A 21176-nucleotide genomic window follows, 5' to 3' on the forward strand; every position below is an offset into this window, starting at 1 on the left:
TTTCCCATTCCAGAAAAAGCCCATGAGACCAGATACTATGGACCTGGTGGCCTAATTTTAAGGTCATTTGGACTTTGGTGCCATAATTTACTTGAGCAATAGATAAGTAGAAGCCTTCTCCATGGGGGCCATGGTGTACATGTATATTGAATAGACAGGTGGAGAAAGTTCCACCAATATCCTCAATCCATCAGTTTCATCAGAATCTTTAATCAGCACCAGTTTACTTTTAAATAGCTTTTTGAACTAAAACTATAAAGAAAAGCAGGAGACAGGAACCACCTGATTCCATGCACACCTCTCCTACTGAGAGTTTGTTGTCCTCTTTCCTAGCACAAGGCAGATTTAAAAAAAAAAAAAAAGTGTGGGGGGGAATATTTGCCAATGTTTCCGCCTTTTCATTTTTGAAATTAAAAATTTTAACAATTTTTGAAATTGAAACACAAACAAAATCAACCAGCTCTATCAATTTCCATTTGAAAATTGACTGAAAACTTTCATGAAGAATTTCATTTAAAATGTTCCTAATTTATGAATGAATGAATTAATTAATTTTCAAATTTCAAAACTATTAAAATGTGAAACATTTCAACTACTTCTGCATAGGACTCATATGAAAATATCAACCTGAAAACTAATGCAGTTCACATATTTTTGAAGCAGTGTATCACCTGCTAAGCCTTTCTGAATTCTGCAGGAAGTACTAGACCGTAAGTGGGCAGACCTATAGAAACTGAAGCCTGGCCTAAGATCAATAACTTCTTTTGGCTTGGCTTGGTCCATGATTGAATATGAGCCAATGGGATTATCCTGTCATAATTCTTAGATGGCCTCACTGACCTTATATAGCACATTACAGGATACATTTTCAGCCACACTGAGCATGGCTTCCCTTTCGTATCCACATGCAAAACTTGCACCCGTATTTTTACACCTACAAAAATGTAATTGTATGTGCAAATCAGAGTCTTTGCACCAGTAACTACCTGATTTGCACCAACAGTCAGGCAGCTAGTGGTGTGAATATTCTACCTTGGCGTCTCACTTGAACTACAGGTGCAAACGTACCCCGAAATCTTGGTGATAAACTCTTTTGCAGCAGTGCTGTACAAAAGCTCCTTTTCTTGTATCCAGTCACTCATGATTTGTACCCAGTTGCTGCCCTTGCCTGGGGTAATATTTTTTCCCACATCCCCCTCCCCATATTTCCTAGATCCCTCAAGACCTGAGAAGCGAGAGATCAAATGTCCTACTCCAGGTTGTGATGGCACCGGTCACGTCACAGGACTCTACCCTCACCATCGCAGTCTGTCCGGTTGCCCACACAAAGACAGGATCCCTCCAGAGAGTGAGTATACTGTAGGGATTTCCACACCGCAGAAAAAGGGCTGCCTAACCTGGGGAGCTGAGGCACTTAGCTGACTTGTGCCTCAGAGCACATCTGCATTGCAGTCTTGAGTGTGAATGGTAACTTGTCCAGATGTATCCACACTACCTGAACACTAGAAGAAGTGAGGACACAGTGGCAAGGGCTTCAATGCTGGTTGCACAAGTATGAACCCGTGGCGGCGGTCAGGCAAATTTGTGCAGTTCACCCTGCCACATCCTCATGTCTGTTTTTAGCGAGCTCTCTAGAGTACAGCTAATGCGGGTCCGTCGACACAGGTTGCCATTTACACCCCTAGCGGCAAAGTAGAAGCACCCTTAGAGTGAAATTCACCCCTGCGCGGAAGAGCCCCATCACAAGGTCAGTACACCACTGAAGCCGCACTTAAGCCCTCCAGATTCAACTTTAGTGGTGCATAGTTCATGTGCTGGCCTTCTGCCCAGGGGTAATTTTTGCCTTAAGAGCAAAAAGAAAAGGAGTACTTGTGGCACCTTAGAGACTAACCAATTTATTTGAGCATAAGCTTTCATGAGCTACAGCTCACTTCATCGGATGCATACTGTGGAAAGTGTAGAAGATCTTTTTATATACACACAAAGCATGAAAAAATACCTCCTCCCACCCCACTCTCCTGCTGGTAATAGCTTATCTAAAGTGACCACTCTCCTTACAATGTGTATGATAATCAAGGTGGGCCATTTCCAGCACAAATCCAGGGTTTAACAGGAACGTCTGAGGGGCGGGGGGTAGGAAAAAACAAGGGGAAATAGGTTACCTTGCATAATGACTTAGCCACTCCCAGTCTCTGTTCAAGCCTAAGTTAACTGTATCCAATTTGCAAATGAATTCCAATTCAACAGTTTCTCGCTGGAGTCTGGATTTGAAGTTTTTTTGTTGTAATATAGCGACTTTCATGTCTGTAATCACGTGACCAGAGAGATTGAAGTGTTCTCCGACTGGTTTATGAATGTTATAATTCTTGACATCTGATTTGTGTCCATTTATTCTTTTACGTAGAGACTGTCCAGTTTGACCAATGTACATGGCAGAGGGGCATTGCTGGCACATGATGGCATATATCACATTGGTGGATGTGCAGGTGAACGAGCCTCTGATAGTGTGGCTGATGTTATTAGGCCCTGTGATGGTGTCCCCTGAATAGATATGTGGGCACAGTTGGCAACGGGCTTTGTTGCAAGGACAGGTTCCTGGGTTAGTGGTTCTGTTGTGTGGTATGTGGTTGCTTGTAAGTATTTGCTTCAGGTTGAGGGGCTGTCTGTAGGCAAGGACTACATACACAGTATGCATCCGATGAAGTGAGCTGTAGCTCACGAAAGCTTATGCTCAAATAAATTGGTTAGTCTCTAAGGTGCCACAAGTACTCCTTTTCTTTTTGCGAAGACAGACTAACACGGCTGTTACTCTGAAACCTGCCTTAAGAGCGTTGTTTAATTTCTCATGTTGTGTGATGCAGTTACAGTGTCTTACCCTTATGATGACAAAAGTTATAGCTACCCTTACAGGAAAGTTCTGGAGAATTTAATAGAAAATAATAATCTTTATATAGGCTTTTAGATCCATCTCATACAGATCTCCTTGCTATAGAATTCTATAGGGTGGTTTAAAAAAATGCAACTTTTAGAAAGGATCTCATTCTCTGTTAACTTCTCTAGATGTTGTCAGTAATTTCTATAGAACCCTACTGAGCTTCTGTTGAACCATGTCGGCTTGGTCCCTATATTGAATCCCACAGATTCTTTTCCCGCTATGGAGTAGCTTGTCGGCAAGAGGGAAGAAGGGTGAAAAAAAAAATCTCGACAGCAGAATTTAATTATGTTTTATTGTATAGCAAAAAAAGTAACCATTTGATATGCACACTAGAGTCAAATCTCTTTTTATTCACTCATCACCTTGACAGTTACAACATAGCACATAAAGATTCATATATTCTGCAGGAAATGTTTATCACTATGCCACTGGCTTTTTTTTTTCAAATATAGATTTTATTTCTATTTGTACCAACCTCCTAAATAGAATTCTCTGTACATGTAAATAAAGTTCAGTATTGTGTGCTCATGATAATGAAATAATGGCCAAAAAAACCCCCACAACCGCTGCCTTATCTGTAATTTCAGAGGTTGCAGACCTGCCATAAACACAGAACTGCAGGAGACAAGGCGAAAGTAACAGTTATCTTCACACAAGTGTGCATACAAAAAAAATTAAAAAGCAATCTGCGTGCTTTCTAAAGGCTTGCAAAGTAAATTATTTTCTTTACTTTTAAGGTCAGCGCTGCAGGGAGCAATAATCCTGAAGATTAAAATTTTTAAAAATCAAACAAAGACTAGTCCTAAGGATAAAAGCATAGATTCAACTCCAATCACTTAAATCCACCTGAAATGGGCAGGCATGGCTCCGGAACGAAGGGGGAGGAGGAAAAATGGATTGCAATCAGCTAACCAGGAAAAAAGACCAAGCTGGCCTGTGCAGAAATGCTAATCTTGTGCTGACCTGAGCAGAGTTGGCTTGTAACTCTTTTCTGTACGCAGACAACTTTTAATTGCAGTTTCATATTTGCTGATTTCTAGGAAGCCAGCATGAAAACTTGACTATTTGTCTTTTTTGCTCTGTTTTTATAAAGTTGTTTTTACTTCCCTCCGCTCTTCCCTTCCTCTCCTCGCTACAAAGTCTTGGCTATGCACGAGAATGTGTTGAAATGCCCAACACCAGGCTGCACAGGACAGGGTCATGTGAACAGCAATCGCAACACACACAGAAGGTACTTACTTCAAGTTCTAATCTGCAGGGGCTGAAACGTCATCAAGGCAAACAGCAAAAATTACATTGGTTTTATCCCTGCATAATGAACTTCACACTGAGATATGGTGTAACTAAAACAGATTAATTATAGATGGCTATAAAAAAAAACTGGAAATCAGACAGAATATCAGGTATCAAATGGAAATGGGCAATAAGGCAGAGCAGAGTTTCTTGGTTTGGGTGCAGTTATTTAGTTAGAATGGAGTCAAGGAGATGGTATTTCGCTCTAGAGGAAGTTTAAGATGAGGTTCTAGTCCAAAGGAGGATTAGTGTTTGATGGCACAGAACACTTGTGAGGTTTCTTGGTTGGTAAAAATGTCATGCAATCAGCTATTTTCACCTGAATTTCTGCCATCTCAGCATGAATTTCATCTGTAGCTCCAACCAGAAGTGAAAAATAGCCCCCTTCTAGTTTTGGATCTCAGACGGAACCTAATCAGTAGAGATTGGTTCAGATCTGGAGATCCGAAATTGTACCTCAAGTTCTGGTTTTGCCCTTGCTCTAGTGTAAAGAAGGTTATTGGTGGCTGAGAATTCTGCGGTGGTCCTCAGAAAATGTTTTGCTAGTCAGGAGGGCTTCTATGAAGCTTGTCATGCAAAGAAATGCCAATGGTGTTGCCTTGGACAATATAGGCTGTATAACAGAGTGCTGCGGTTATCTAGCTCACGCTTGGGACTGTCTTGGTCAAATCATTTGACTTTAATGGACATACAGATTGACTGACAGAATCATAAATGTTAAATTCGTTTGCTGGCACTAGGTGAGTTTGCTTAATTATTTATTCATACATTGTGGGGAAATCATGAAATAAATTGATGTGATGAATGCCTCCTCACAGCCTGAGAGGCCAGGGGAAAATGAGTGAAATGCTCTCACTCACTTGATAAGACCCATTTGTCTTGCACACTAACTAGCAGGTAGCAGTGAGCATCTGCAACACAAGTGGAAGCATCCACAGTTACTGACTGATGCGCGTGGGTAGCAGAAAAGAGCAGCAAGAGTTGGGAGAAAAGTTCATTTTCAGTTCACCTGCAGGTCAGCCCAGTGATAATACAAGAGACTGTCAACTGTTTTCAGTCTGATAATCGATGTTCAACGCAAGGGAGGGCGGGGGCAGTGGTTGAGAGTTGGGTTCATGAGCCAGATTCGAGTCAAGTGGCCCGAATTCAAATCCTGGCTTGGGTCGCTGGTGATAATAAGTACGAGGGCCTTAGTCAACATCCCAAAACTGCCATTTAAGCTCTGCTCAAAAGGCGTCTGTGACTGGAATAGCAGGGGTGACCCCAGCCAGGATTGAGGTTCAGATGCAGAGCTCTGTAGGGGAAGATCGTGGAGCGCCTCCTGTACTCTGCTTGTTCAAGCCAGCCCTAGCAGCATCTCTCCTAAAGGAACACTGAATTCACAGAAGTCAATAGGAGTTTTGCCTGACTCAGGACTGAGTAAACATGGAGGGCCTGGAGCCTGTCTCCAGGGCAACAAAGCCGCTCCACCCATAATTCCAGTCAGATCCTTGCACAAGGAGGGGAGCAGGAGTACTTCCTTCGATAAACTGAGGTTCCATGCCCCTCAAAGCCATGAATCTCCTGAGACCATGACAAAGAGCTTCTGTACAGAAGCCCTTTGCCATTGCATTAGTGTCAGGGCCCGCTGGCTCCTGCTCACCCCTGGAGAGAATTGCTTCTACAGGAGCCAGGTTTCTAGTGGCTGCCTTGGTATCAGCTACTTCAGAGCCATTCTTGGGGCTTGAGGGGGATGTTTTCCGAGCCACTGAGAAGGGGAGCCATCTAAGTTGCTGCAGGCTCTTTCCACAGGAAATTCCACCAGTTTTCCCTGTGGGTGTGAAGGGGAGAACCCAGTGTCAGCCTGCAGGCTGCCTACCCAAGGCCCTACCCCTCACCTGTCCCTGCCCCACCATCTCCATGTGTGTGGAGACTGAACCCTGCAGAGCTCTGACAGAGGAGCTTCCCCAGGGGGGACAGAAGAGGGGTGCTTGACACAGAGGTGACCCAAACCTTCCCAGGACCTCCCCCGCCCCAACTAGGATAGGAAGGGGCAGGATCCCCACTGCAAACATCTGAAGAGGGGGCAGTCAAGGCCTGGAGGATCCAGCTCTGCTAAAATGGGAGCCGCTACTGTAATTCTGAGTTACAGCCAATCATAGCAAGCATTTCAGGATCTGCATGGCCTAGGCTGTGAGTGGCCCCTCTTCAGCCTTGCTAGGGCAGAGTGGGGAGTAGGTAGCTTAGGGTGGCCAAGACAGCAAATGTGAAAAATCAGGACTGGGGGTGGGGGGGTAATAGGAGCCTATATAAGAAAAAGACCCAAAAATCGGGACTGTCCCTATAAAATCGGGACATCTGGTCGCCCTAAAGTAGCTTCTCCTCCCAATCCCTTTCATGGTTGCCCAAAACAGCAGCCCCTTCACTCCCTGCATGGCAGAAAGCACAGGGTGGGCGTGTTCTGTTCCCCTGCAGAGAACAGGACTCCACAAAGGCTGCCCTGGCTCCATCACCCACCCTTTTAGCAACGGCCCATGGATCGGAGCTCATGCACCCCGGGGTGCAATCTGTCCCATGTCCAAGGAGCTGTGCTGAGGGGGACTGTCCCTCTCTCAAGGCAGACTCTTTTTGGGACTCCTTTGGGGCAGGGCAGCACCACACCATGGCCTATGAACAGCTGTGGCTTAAAAGCCACACTCAGGCCCCATCCATGGAGGTCATGGCAAATGTGTGTAAAAGTCACACTCAAGCCCCCTGGTACCAGTAGATGTTGACACAACTGCACATCTACAAAGCACATTTTCCACTGAAATCACCCCTGGAAATGTTTGCTTAAGCAAGGAACCAGAACAAGTAAGGAGAAGAAATTACATTTATTCATTAAAATTTCTCCAAATGAACCATACCTCCCTCATTCGCTCTTTGAGGAACTCAACCCAGGTTATTGATATTTTTTATCCATATCCTGGTTCTTTGAATGCTTCTGAACTTTTATTTCTGAGCAATATCACGGTGGATGCCTGAATGCTTTACAGCTTGCCAAAATAATAACAATAATAATAATAAAAAGATTTTTCTCATGGGCTCAGTGCAGATCCTGGTCTGTAAAGCATATGGAAATCTTCATCCCAGTTCCTCATGCTTAGCTTTCCTTTCTTTCTCTTTTAATTCCATACAGTTTATCTGGGTGCCCCATAGCCGCTGCTGAAAAATTAGCCAAATCTCATGAAAAGCAACAACCGCAGGCCGGTGACCCCTCTAAGAGTAGCTCCAATTCTGACCGGATACTCAGGTATGTTAGATTTATAACAAGGAAATTTGTAACAACATTTCTTCCAACCCCAGCTCCCACCCAAAATAAAATCAAATCAAATCTGTTGCAAAAAGAACCCCGTCACAATCCATTCATGTACTGCTGCATCTTGATACTGCCGATGCCTGTTATTGTGATCATAGGTCTCTCCAAGGTGCGGGGATATTTAATTGATGATCCCATGGAGGGCATCCAGGACAATGAATTGCTTCTGTAGCATCAATTAATGCTGAGGCTACAGGCCAAAGGGTTTTAACAGTACAGCAGAAGGCACTTGTGCTGATTACGCTACAATGCAAACTGCCTGAGAATTATGGCTATTATATTAGCATTATAAGTAGCGTTTTTTTTTAAGGCCACATACAAATTATTCAGTCGCAGCTTTTTTTAAATAAACCCCAACATTTGTCTTCCTTTGACGACATGGCTTGCAGGAGTGGGACCCTGTTGGTTCGACGGGAGTATCGTCGTTTTTGAATTATTTGATTTATTCTGGTTTTATCTGATCTGCTGGGGATGAGGACTGGCCAGTACTAAGAATGTCCCTGATGATCCCTTGCCTGCACAGTTTTGTGATTCACGATGCTACACATGGAGTGTAATATGGTTAGTTAGTTTACAATGAGAGCACTAAGGCAAGACTGCTGCGCAAACCCTTCTAAATGTTGATGTGCTACAGCCCAGCGAAGCATCAAGCTCTGATGGGTTTTTGTTTTTTTTTCAGAACAGCTGAAAACCCAGGTCAGCTGGAGTTTTGAGTGCTCAGCATCTTTTTTTTCGGGGGCGGGGGGGAGACCATTAGCATTATTTATTGATTTATTTGTGATAGTTCTCCCCCCCCCCCCCATGTGCTAAGGCCAAGACGCTCACAGTCTAAGGAAAAACCAGTGGAAAGAGGTTAGGAGGAAGGGAATAACAATAGGCATTTTATATACAATGTATATGCAAGTCAAATTGATTCACTATGGGCTGCACAGCAGAAGTGGGTCATTAAAAGGGACTCTGCAGATAGGGTAGCAGCCTTCCCTTATTGTGTGTTCACATTCACTGTGGAGTCAAACCTACAGTGGTGACTTGAGCTTAACTCTGCTCTCTTGATAATATTTAATGCCATTTCTTTTCAGCTCTCCCAAAGGAAAGCACTACCCCAAGATTTTATTTCTGTTGGCAAAGAGCAAACATAGACACAGTGTCCCACAATAAAAGGTTGCACTGTGATTTATGCAGTGAACATCACTGGATCCCGTGCAAGAATTAGGAACGTGAAATTTCCAGCCCTACTCTTTAGAAGCTCAAGGTCAGATTCTGATCTCTGTCACTCTGATGTAGGTCTGGAGGAAATGAAATCAGAATCTGGCCCACATAGTATTTTGTAAGGAAAATCTGATAAACCCATGAACAGAGTTATGAAAAAATGATCCTGCTTTGTTTTGGGTATAATATTTGTCAACCATCCTCTGGAGAAAAGAAATGGCTTGGCACTTTCACTGTGAATCACTTACAAAGCGGGGAAAAGAAAGAGAAGTATTGTTGATTGTTGGGTTTTGGTTCTTTTTTTATCTGCAGGCCTATGTGCTTTGTGAAGCAGCTGGAGATTCCTCAGTATGGGAGCTACAGGCCCAACATGGTTCCAGCAACCCCTAGGGCCAACCTGGCCAAGGAGCTGGAGAAGTACTCCAAGGTCACCTTCGATTATGCAAGTTTTGATGCTCAGGTTTTTGGCAAACGCATGCTTGCCCCAAAGATTCAGACTAGCGAAACCTCACCGAAAGCCTTTAAATGTAAGTTGGGACAAGTGAGGGGTTTGGTGCTGAGTGCTCTGTGCTTTATCATCAAATATCACTTGCCAGAGAATACTGTGGCTCTTGGGAGGGTGTGTTTGAGTGAAGGGGCTGGGACAAGTAAGAACAGTCATCTATGGAGTGCTTAGCCCAAAGGACAATTTCTTTGGCTTCAGCTTTGGGGAGAATTGCATCCAGCCTTGGGTACGTTCATCTGAACAATATCTCTAGGTGGGATAAGTTACACAGTAGCCTCCAGTTTGTCCCCAGTATCTTACGGCTCATGTATATTCCTCCATTCATCCATCTGTTTCCATTCTAGCTAGTTGGCTTATATTTTCTCTCTTCTCTATCTGATATCTAACTAAGATATTCTACCTGTTTGTTTCACGTATTATATTGTATTAACCACACACCTTCTAGCCATCAGTTGTCTAATATCTTATCTATCTTATCTACCTACCACTCTTATCTACCAAGGATTCTGCATGACTTGGCAGAGCCATTGACCAAAGGAAGCCTCCAAATAGATGCATGTGTAAAATGAAATGATCAAACAACCCCCCTGAGGATGGACCTTTAGGTCCAGGAATTGAGATGGACATGGTGGGCTAAGAATTGTATGCTACACCTCTGCAGTGGATGGCCAGCACAGACTCATGCAGTTTCACTGTTTAATGTTCCTACTCCATTAGTCCCCACACATGCATGCTGAATCCATCTTTTAAAGCATAAAAAAAAAAAAGATTTAGGAAACCAGTTTGCAGAAGTCAGCAGCCTCAAGAGGGCTTTCTCTTTGTAGCTAATCCCACTTTCAGAGTCCTGTTTAATCCTGACGCAGCTGCTCTCTAAAAAGTGCTCATGCTTGAAAGCATCCCAGTTGTTGCACTACAATGGAAGCTCCCTTTTATTACAGTACTAAATCTGTAAAGGATCAGACAATGAAATTGGATGGAGGCCAGAGAGCACAACTGCCACTGTCATCCTGGGTTAGGGCTGATGGAAAAGTAATTTGTTTCCCAGCACAAGTGATTCTGCTGCTGAATAGATTGTGTTATTTGCAATATTCGCAAAGAATTTTCAGGGTAATTGTACTGACAAAAATAATTCCAGCAGCCCCACTAGGATAATCCTTTTTATTTTTTCTCGTCACTCATTTTTACTAATTTGCTGATTGCAAGTCCATTAGTGCCAGCAATACTTATGAAATGGAAAAGCATCGCTGAGTGTACAGTGTGAAATTGAAATTGGCATCTCACCATTCTGGATATTGTCAGGTTGTGCTTGCAAATACCCCGACCCCACCAAAAGACATGGATTAAACTGGACCAAAATTTAAAAAAAAAAAAAAAAAAAAAGTAATGTGCAAGAATAACCATTTGGGCAAGACTCCCATGGGTTAATCAGAGCAACAAGATTAATATGATTGCCAATCATAGCAGGCAAATCTGTTCCTTTCATTAAGGACTTACTTTAAAGAGCTCTTCATCCAGAGGGATGCGTGCACATAACTCCTATTAATGTCAATAGGCATTATGCACACACACAATGAGGGGGGAAGCAGTCCTCGAAAAGATTAGCAGTTTATACTGTCTTATTTTTAGAGTTCATAATGGGAATAATAAAATCATTTTGCTTTGCTATGGCACCTTCATCTGAGCTTGTCAAGCTGCTTTGCAAACATAGGCCAAATCTTACAGGCCTTTCGCAGGCAAAACTCCCACTGAAGTTAATGGGAATTTTGGTTGGATAAGGGCAAAGGAAAAATTGACCAAGAACTTCAGGATCTGGCATGTAAATCTGGAAAGACAGAGCCCATCCTGCAGCTGGATCCATGTGAGAAGACCCCTCCGCCTACACGGAGACACTGACTTCCAAGGGAGTCTATATGGTTGTCAGAGTCCTTACAAATGGATTGGTTTGCAAGATTGGGGCCATGATTTATATTGACTTAATCCTGAGAGATGGCAAGTCTCCTCACATCCCACTAGTGTTTCAATGGGAGTCGAGGGTGCTCAGCACCTGGCAAGGTCAGACGCAGGTCCGGCACAGTGTATAATAATGTACAGGGCAATGTAGTTCTAGACAGTATAGCTATATTGTAGGAGATTTAATACAGCTAGACCAGCTGTCAGAAGAGCTCTATTTCACTGGTGTCATCATCAGAAAGTCACATTTTATAGCTGTCATTGGTGTGGTTTTGCTGTTAAAATGTGATTTTAAAAAAATTACATATGTTTGTATAATTATATGAGTTTTGAGAAGGCAAAGTTAAAAAACAGGTGAAGATTCGCTATTGTTTCCCCTTTGAAGCCCTCAGGATAGTGCAGGGGTATGGTTTTAATGAAGAGGGCTACAGTATTCTGGGAATTTGATGGTGCAGTCAGCTAATGCAGGAACCTTTCACCTTAGCACACCTGAGCATGAGTTCCCAGCTATTAGCACCTTCAGTTCCAGGAGCAGTACATTTGCTGACAGGTTTATAATAAGTAAAGGGCTGCCATTGCAGTATGCATATACACTGAAATCAGTGGCATGGGATTGATTTGCCTATAACGCTCATGTGTAAGTTATATATCAGCCCTGTATTGTTCCCTTTTTGCAGCTAAACCTTTTCCAAAGGCCTCTTCCCCCAGCCACAGCCCTTCCAGCAGTTATGTGAAGAGCACTTCATCTTCCTCTACAGGCTTCGACTATTCTCACGATGCCGAGGCCGCACATATGGCTGCCACCGCCATTTTAAATCTCTCCACCCGCTGCTGGGAAATGCCAGAAAATCTCAGTACCAAGCAGCAGGATCTTCCCAGCAAGGTGAGCTTGACGGCAAGGAAATGCAGGGGGCTGAGGGTAAAATCCACAACAGCAAAGACAATGCAAACAGGACACTGTTCAGAAAAGATCTTCAGGTAATTAACTTCAATGTACTTAAAACTAGAGCGGGCTGAAAATCAGTATTTCTGGCCTGAGGGAAATGTTGATATTTTGACATCAGTTTTCATCCTGAATCAGGACAAAATGCCAAAACTTTACACAGAATAAAAGGCTCTCAAAAGTTTTGACTTCCGAAATGGCAGAGGGGAGACCCTGATGCACGATGGGAAATGTAGTTCTAGTCAGGAAGGCTAGCCAATGGGGGAGAACAGGGACAGGAGGCATCTTAACTACAGCTCCCATTAGGCACCACATCATAAGAACATAAGAATGGCCCTACTGGGTCAGACCAAAGATCCGTCTGCCCAGTATCTTCCGACAGCGGCCCGTGCCACGTGCCCCAGAGGGAAAGAACAGAACAGGTCATCATCAAGTGATCCATCCCCTGTCGCCCATTCCCAGCTTCTGACAAACAGAGGCTAGGGACACCATTCCTGCCCATCCGGGCTAATAGCCATTGATGGACCTATCCTCCAGGAACTCATCTAGTTCTTTTTTGAAACCTGTTATGGTCTTGGCCTTCAAGTGAATGCAGGTTATTGTCAAACTGACCCTCAATTAAATGTTTCATTTAGATTTTTCCTAATGGAAAATCAGTGGGTTTTTTTTGCAAAAAGGAAAATGTCTTTTCTGTGGAAAAAACATTTAGAGCTAAAATTCCTGACCCGCTGTACTTGAAGCCTAGATGGGACTGGTACTATTGGAGCTTGACTTCACAAGCACCAGGTACTGCGGGGAGCTGAGCACTTCCTTAGTAGTTATGCATGCTTGTACCTCAAGCAACAGAAGGCACTTGGCACCATCAAAAGGCACTCAGCCCCAGGCAGGATGAGGCCTAAACTGAAAAATTGGGAGTAAGACTCTTGACATGCTAAAATAAGAAGTGCCTGTGCTGGCTCGGGTACCACTGTACATCTTTTGCATAGTCAGCATGTCCTGTTTTGAAGAAAGAGTGCTTGATTGTTCATTTGGAAAATAGGTCAGTATCCACAACGGTGTCTGTAGAACATGGTATGGAGACACGTGACTATACAAAGTAGCTGTCCAAGACAAGCATCCCTTCCAAACAGAGGTTGCATTCACTGTTGCGACATATTCACATGGGACATTTCTGAGAGGAAATCCCATTCTGCTCCATTCCATCCCATTGCCTGTCAGAGCTTGAAGAAAGGGTGTTGCATGCTAGTACCCACTACTCCATATTGCTTTAGGCCCCTGACTGCCCTGTAAAGCAAGAAATACACTCCAAAAACTGATTGCAGGGCCTCATTTAGAATGTTGTCCCCCATCTTTCAGTCTATGGACATTGAGGTGGATGAAAACGGGACGCTGGACTTAAGCATGAACAAGCATCGCAAACGGGAGAGCACCTTCCCCAGCAGCAGCAGCTGCAGCAGCAGCCCCAGTGTGAAGTCCCCAGATGTGTCCCAACGCCAAAATAGCACGAGTGCCACTAGCAGCACCATGACCTCACCCCAGTCCAGCCAGACCTCCCGTCAGGATGAATGGGATGGCCCCATTGACTACACCAAACCAAATCGTCAGCGGGAAGAGGAGCCAGAAGAGGTGAGCGGTGATGAGACCTTGTAATTAGGTCCCTTTTCCACTGAGATGCAGATTGATCTACAGTAATACGTTTTCACTCTAGAGACCAGTGACTCTTGGCTTCCTTGGGCACTTTATTCCCATTGACTTCAATGGGGGCAGAGTTAGGCCAGTGCTGAGTACTTTGGAAAATCCCACCCATACTGTGTTTAGGGTTTTCTCTCTCTCTCTCTCTCTCTCTCTCTCTCTCTTTCTCTCTCCCTGCTTCTCTGATCCCTTTTCAGCCTCTCTGTGTTCACTTTTCACTCTGCCCACTCCGTTCTCCAGTTCTCATTCTGTTTTTGTCTGTTGTTTTCTTCCTCTTTCTTTCTCTTTTTCTCACCATCTCCCCTGAGTAGAATGCAGATGTGATAAGGTTGAAGTTGCATGCAAATTTAAAACCCTCTGGCCCAGATCCCTGCACCCAGCACAGGACACAGGGTGAAAGAGGAAACAGCTCTAAGCCGACTTTCTGCCACCCTGGTCCTGGGGCTGAATCAGCCACTCAGCATAATTTAGAGCAACCTAACAGCTGCTCTAAGTTATGCAGATTGGAGTGATCCCTTAGGGACTGCTCCCCCAGCCAGGGATCACCACAGTACAGCATGCTCAGACCATGCCCCCTCCTATCCCAGCCTGCTCAGGAATGCCCCTCTGCAGTAGATGGCATAAAGCTGGCTACACCTGCTTTGCATCACCTAGGAACTCCTTAACATCATGTTAGGGCAGTTCTCTGTCTCCTTTGTGTCGCTGGAGTGGGGCAGAGAGGCTGGAGCTGGGGACCGGGATCTGACCCAAAACGTGCAAGCAGCTGCAAGGTCAGGCAAAATGAGTGTCCCCACTCGTGACTGAGAGGATTGCAGCGTGAATTAATGAGCCAAGTGGAGGGGAGAAATAATCAATAACTATAAACCCAGTGGCCTCATTCTGATCTCAGTGACATCAGGGTAAATCAGCAGCGACTCCAGTGAAATTACACTGGCGAACATCTAGTGGGAGCAAGACCAGAACCAGACACTGGACATTTAGAATTCCTGACAGGAAGGATGATCCAGTGAGTAGGGTGCTAGCCTGCAACTTAGGACACCTAGGGTCAATTCCCTGCTCTACCACAGACTTCCTGTGTGAACTTAGTTAGCTGCTTAACCTCTCTGTGCCTCCGTTTCCCATTTAAAAGGGAATAATAGCACTGCACTGCCTCCCAGCGTTGTTGGAAGGATAAATATACTAAAGATTGCAAGGAGCTCAGATGATGGGAGCTATAGAAAGGCTACGATGGATAGATGGACTCTTTTGATCCCTCAGCACTGCCATGTTCACAGCATGTGGATCAGTAAAGATGTTATTCCCACTGGTTTCTTACAGTCAGAGCCTGCAGCCCATTCTTTTGCCTCCTCTGAAGCAGATGAGCAGGAAGTATCAGAGGAGAACTTTGAAGAACGGAAATACCCCGGGGAAGTTACCTTAACCAACTTCAAACTTAAATTCCTTCCCAAGGACATCAAGAAGGAGCTACTCACGTAAGTCCTGCCTCTTTGACGGCAGAGCCCAAGTGAAATGTATAAAATGCGCAGGACAGCCAGGAAGGGTGGGGAGGTGGGAATCAGTTAAAAAAAAAAAACACAACTAAAATGTTCAGCATTGTTTCATACTGTGATGGTCTTATTTAATCCAAACACTTCAAACCAGAAGCTTCAAGAAATTTCAGCCTCTGACTACTTCTGATTATCAAGATGAAGGGTTATCCCAGACGGTCTTCCTGGACCTGTGTAATGATTAAAAGAACCGAGTTGAAAGCTCTTTAGTCCCAGGATTCATGAAAATGGCTGTGAACGCATAATTTCCGAGACCATTTTCCCAATATATTTCCCCTTAAAATTAATACTTGTGCAGTGATCGAGGGAAAGAGTTTGCCCAGTCCCCTGCCTCCTCAGGTACGAGATGCTAAACTATCCTTTGACGTCAATGTAGCCAAGGGATCTCGGTACCTCCCAGCTGGTGCTCAGAACCCAGTGCCATCACGCCCAGAGTTGAAAAGGCAGGTAAGCAGGCAGTCTAGCAGCCGTCTCAGCTAGTGCAACAGTGTTTTCTGGTAACACAGAGCAGTGAGTACAGTCCCCAGGAAGAAAGCTATAAAGACTCTGCAATGTGTACTATTGAAACAATGCAAGTGTATACTATTGCACTGTGTGCTACGTTTGAGAGGGCCCTGAATCAAACTCCAGACCTGAATGCCGTAGAAACTTGGAAAGTTTGGATCCAGAACTTTTCAGCTGGATCCCTCTCCTTAGGAGACGATGAAGAATCCTGGATCCGTATTGCTCATGTGAACAAAAGGGGAGAATTCAGATCCTGATCCAAACTTTGCAGCTTGGACCCATCTCTAATCTAAAGGAAGGCTGATCCCTGAAGTAAAGTAAACTTGTCAATGGAGCTATTATTCCTAGGCTTATTTCCAGAGTAAGTCTGACCTTTTAAAAAAATATAAGGTAGGAAGGGCCCAACAAGCCTTCATTTCGCTGACCTCTTTCAGTCTAGTTCATTATTTGGCAATGCAAGTGGGAGTTTTGAAGGGGAGTATGTGATGCTGGAAGGAAACGGGGGATATGTGGAAGTCCCAGGTGAGCAGAGGAAGAGGGGAATGAATCCTCCCTACATGAGCAAGACACTTCAAACAATCCCCATAGGCAAAATTTTAAAGGTTTTTTTTTTCAGAAATGGCATGAGCATCAATTTCTGGGGTGGGTAAGCCAAGTTCTCCCTGACCCCTGGCAGTATTCAAAGGGAGACTGTTTCATGGCAATGAACAGCTCTGGAAAGGAATCTTCCTGGCGTTCTAGGCAGCTCCGAGCTTCCTTTCCATACCAGGACACAAGTCCTCTTTGATCCTTCTGCCATCACCTTGAACTACGGTGCACTGCATGAAGGCCATCCATGAACAAACTCACTTGTCATGTAGATTTGAGTTTTTATGTCCATATGGTCCCTGCATCATCTCAAGATGCTGGTGGCAAGTGTCTGGGAAAGTGTTGCCCATTTCTGTCTTGTTTATGGCCACCCTACGCATACAAGTCACTAGTGCCACACAGCAATGTATATTGTTGGTTGAACATCTGCAAGTTAATCGTAGTTCCAGTGATTATATATATATATTTTGTTCCTGTGAGAGGGACTTGAGGTTGATTTTCCTTTCTGTATCTTGGTGTGAGTAACCTTTGCATGTGCCCCTTGTCCCATAATGCAGAGGGAGTGGAGGCAGCAACAGCAGAGGGTATAAAACAAGTTGTTTTGTGGGGCATCAGAAACGGGAGTCCCAGGACCATCATCATGGACAAACTATGAGGTAGTTGTCCTGCCCTAGTACCAAGATTCTATCCAGTTCCTGTGCACTGTGTATTGATGTGGGTTGCTTCTTTCTGTGTTCAGAGTACAGCCATCTCCTCCCCGCCCCAACCCATTCTTGGTATTTCTACTTTCCACCACCCTCAAAGGCGCCATGTTTTGCAACCCTCTGACCAGATCCTGTCATTATTGCTTTGTGCATCTACCATGGTTGCTCCAGGCTGATGCAAGACACTCCCTCCCCATAAGGGTTGAGAACATTGTCTTTGCAGGACTCCCTCAATCCCTTCAGCTTGGGCAGTTAGGGACAGGACCAGGCCCCAAATTTGGAACCATGAATAATAGCATCTAACACTACCATTAAGTCACTGGGCTTGTTTCTATGCAGAGAGCTGTACCATGGCTGGGCAAGCTGTGCTATGGAAAGGCAAGGAGGGATGCCATATTGCAGACATGCCGAGGCAGACACAATGCGTGTGGCCTGCTGTGGGAATTCACTGAGAAGCAGATCTTGCACCTGTCTTTGGAGGTGTAGCTTGTGCTCCCCCAGCACTGGCCTGGTGGGCTTTTCCAGCATCCAGGGGAGGGAAGCAAACTCCAAGCCCAAGTCCTTCAGAAGGCCCTTTCCGCGGGGTGCTTTTTATTGTTTACCACGATAGTCAGACAACAGAATAAAACAGCTGCTGAAATCACTGACCATAATACCCAAAGGCCTCAAGAGGTCACGATCTTCCCCTGTGATATCCCTGGACCCAGCTTCTTCTTCCTTATATGCTCCATCCAAATGTGTGACAGGTAGGGATCGCTTAACCCTTTCCAAGTTGCTGCTTTTACTTGGTCACATGGCCTCATTCCACTAGCCAGCGGAAAATGGAGACGGGGTCATGGCCATGTCCCGACCCATTTGGCATATCGACCACTGCTGGTGGCACTCTGGCTCTCCCAGCGTTGGTCCTTATGGAGCACAAGGGATGGAGGAAGATGGCTCCCTAGAACCCCCACCATACCTTGCAAACCCATGCAGGGGGAGCCAGAATCCAGCCCAAAGTATTTCATTAGCACTAATTCCCAGATATGGTCCTGAACCCAGGAATCCATATTTGAAGACTGTGTTTGGCTACACTGTATAGTAAGCCCCACCGTATGCAACTGTAGCTGTGCAATCACAGACAGCATTATGGATTTTATTTCCTGAATATCACAAACCCACCACACCTGTCCCATTACCTATAAGATTCACTGGGAAGCAGTGGGGAGGTAGAGAGATATAAAACAAAGCCAAGATAAACCATCTCTTTGCAGCATGCCCAGCTCCAGCTGTTAAAGAATTATGAGTGAAACCCCAGATATCATGAGATTTATTTTTTAAATTGAGGTCTTTTAATTTGCCTTCAGGTGATGGAACATTTAGGATTCAGGCTTTTCTCTGCAGCCTTAAGTGCTAGAAACTGAAAGAAAGAAAGCTCTAATAACTAGACCATCACCTGTCAGGAATGGTCTAGTTATTTTCTTTACTCCTGCCTTGAGTGCAAGAGACTGGACTAGATGACCTATTGAGGTCCCTTCCAGTCCTACACTTTTATAATTCTATGAAAGCTGAGATTCACAGATAATCACCTGATTCCAGCAGCTGGGGGTTCTAATAAAATGTCACAAGACTGTGATAAAAACCACGAGAACTGGCAATACTGAGTCTGTAAAGCTGGTTTTCCATTTACAATGCCATTAAGGCTGGTTTAGTTCTTCCTTTTAAAAACACAGACAAAAACAAAATACCCCAAGCAAACAATCTTTTTACTCATTCTTCATATTTTGCCACAAATTCCTTCAAAGAAGGAAAGGTCGCCGTGGCCTTTTGGGAACAAAGGGAAAGAGAGCAGGCCAAAAAGGAAGCAGTTGGTTTATTTGTACAGATTTCTACCGGCTGCTAACACTAATAAGTAAATATCAAGGCCAAGGCTAAGTTGTGCTAACAAAATCCAGAACACACCCCGGTATTTCACCTACCCAAAGACCCCTGGCCCACACGCCAACCAAATTTATTTTATTTTTCACCCAAGAAAGGTTTCTTCCCTGTTTTTACCCATGCATGAATCTTTCAATGAGTTTATTTCTTTTTGGCACTTACACTTTTTATTATTTTTGTTCAGTTGCCCTACCCCAGGCTGTGATGGCAGTGGACACATCACGGGAAACTATGCCTCTCACCGCAGGTTTGTTGACCTACCATTTCAGGTTCTGACTCTTTAGAATACATATTTTTTAATCGTGTGGATGGTTTGGTTCTGTTTCCTTCTCCCCTTCCTTCGCCCTTCCCCTCTTTTTCTTAATTTTTTTGGGCTTATCCAGATATTCCATCTCTTCTCTTTCAGCCTTTCTGGTTGTCCTCTTGCTGACAAGAGCCTCAGAAACCTCATGGCTGCCCACTCTGCTGACCTCAAGTATGTTTGCGCTAAACTCAAATCTCCTTTTTTTTCCCCCTTGTGCTATGCTCTTGCTTTCCCCATACCCCTCATCTTTAGAAAAACCAATCAAAATCTGCCTGAATGGATCTCCAGTGTGTGAGCCAAACATCTTCCCTGGGCTTGGGGAGGAGGGAGAAAGGTTAAGATGGGATCTTGGTCCATGACTTGGGCTCCTAGGCACTGTGGTAATACAAATAATAAATTATAATAATATTAATAATAAGACAAGAGCATCAAAGCTCAGAAAGTCTCATTGTGAAAGATGAAGTTCCATGAAGATGGTCAGATGTATGATTTTAACCCCGGGCAGATTTTTGTTGGCTGCAGTGGAAATGTGCTGTTTTCTTTTCACTTGGTGTCTCCTTCTGAGCTCCTGTAGCTAAGTAACGCTATTATCTTTGTCCAAAAACACTTTATATAGTGCCATAGATGTCCTATACAGAATTGCTGTTGGTAAAATACTTGTTACCCATCAGTATCAGAAGGAAGCTAGCTCTTTGCAAGCAACCTGACAATCTAATTACATGCAAAAATTTGGGGGATGTTCATTACCAAAAGGGAGAAATTTCCATACTTTCAATGGGAATTTGATTTGAGAAAGAGAGGGAGCAGAAGCACCATCATTCATAGGGCCAGATTCCCAGCTGCTGCAAATAGGTACAGTTCCAACAACGTCAATTAACTGTCCCAAAGCATTACATTGGAGTTAAGATTTGCACTGTTTTCGTATATGATCCTGAATCAAGGAATCCATATTTGAAATCTGCATGCAACTCTAGTCTACCAATGGCTTCACCCCTCCCAAATCCTTATTAAGCTTGATGGAGCTACACTGAGTTACACAAGCTGAGGTTCTGGCTCAGAATCTTTAATAAGGGTCCTAAGGCTTACAGGAGAGTTTGTCAGGTTTTGTCTTAACTTCCCTCCCCTAAGGAAAATTCAGGCCAAACCTCTATATTTTTTTTTCAAAGGTGTGGCAGGATACTTAATATCCCTCCAAGAAACATGGAAAATAAAGCGTTGTGAATCATTATTCTAGATATATTAGATGGAGCCAGTTTGTGCCGTTTGTTTTCTTGTTGGTTGATTTTCACTTCGGATTCAGCAAAGCTTTGTGTGGATATTACAAGGATTATTATTAATTGAATTTGTAGTACAGTGGCATACAGGTGTCTTGGCTGAGAGTGGGGTCTCATTGAGCTAGGCTTTGCACAGGCACATAGCAAAAGGCTGTCTCTGCCCAGCAGAGCTTACCATCTAAATAGGCAAGACAGAGAGGGTAGGAGGGGAAACAGAAGAATGGGCAATTTACTTAAATTTTCAAAGGTCACATAGACCTTTGAGCAGCAGAGCAGAGAATCAAACCCAGATCTCCTATCTATACGTTATCTCCCAATAGATAATTCAGTAGGGCTGATTGAAATTTTTGCATTTAAACTATTTTTCTATGGAAAATTGGGTTTTCAACTAACTGAAATTTAAAAAAAACCTATTTTCCAACCAAATCTGCAATTCAGCCTTATCCTAGGACATGTCTAAGTTGTGAGCCTCGC

General features: G+C 44.1%; 1 protein-coding gene across 9 annotated transcripts in view; it reads left to right on the forward strand.

The window, feature by feature from the left end:
- Positions 1–21176, forward strand: part of MYT1 (myelin transcription factor 1) — a 113462-nt gene that overhangs the window by 67888 nt on the left and 24398 nt on the right. For 7 of the 9 annotated variants that reach the window (XM_074969389.1, XM_074969392.1, XM_074969395.1 and 4 more), the window contains 10 exons: positions 1214–1348; positions 4076–4166; positions 7386–7499; positions 9087–9301; positions 11907–12112; positions 13529–13798; positions 15182–15336; positions 17061–17159; positions 19309–19371; positions 19531–19599. In XM_074969389.1, the coding sequence (XP_074825490.1) occupies positions 1214–1348; positions 4076–4166; positions 7386–7499; positions 9087–9301; positions 11907–12112; positions 13529–13798; positions 15182–15336; positions 17061–17159; positions 19309–19371; positions 19531–19599 (1417 nt within the window). The remainder of the gene's footprint in view (positions 1–1213; positions 1349–4075; positions 4167–7385; positions 7500–9086; positions 9302–11906; positions 12113–13528; positions 13799–15181; positions 15337–17060; positions 17160–19308; positions 19372–19530; positions 19600–21176) is intronic. The other 2 variants (XM_074969396.1, XM_074969391.1) reach the window with 1 other exon arrangement.

The sequence above is a fragment of the Natator depressus genome, chromosome 13 (assembly GCF_965152275.1).
Source record: "Natator depressus isolate rNatDep1 chromosome 13, rNatDep2.hap1, whole genome shotgun sequence".
NCBI classification, from domain to species: domain Eukaryota; kingdom Metazoa; phylum Chordata; order Testudines; family Cheloniidae; genus Natator; species Natator depressus.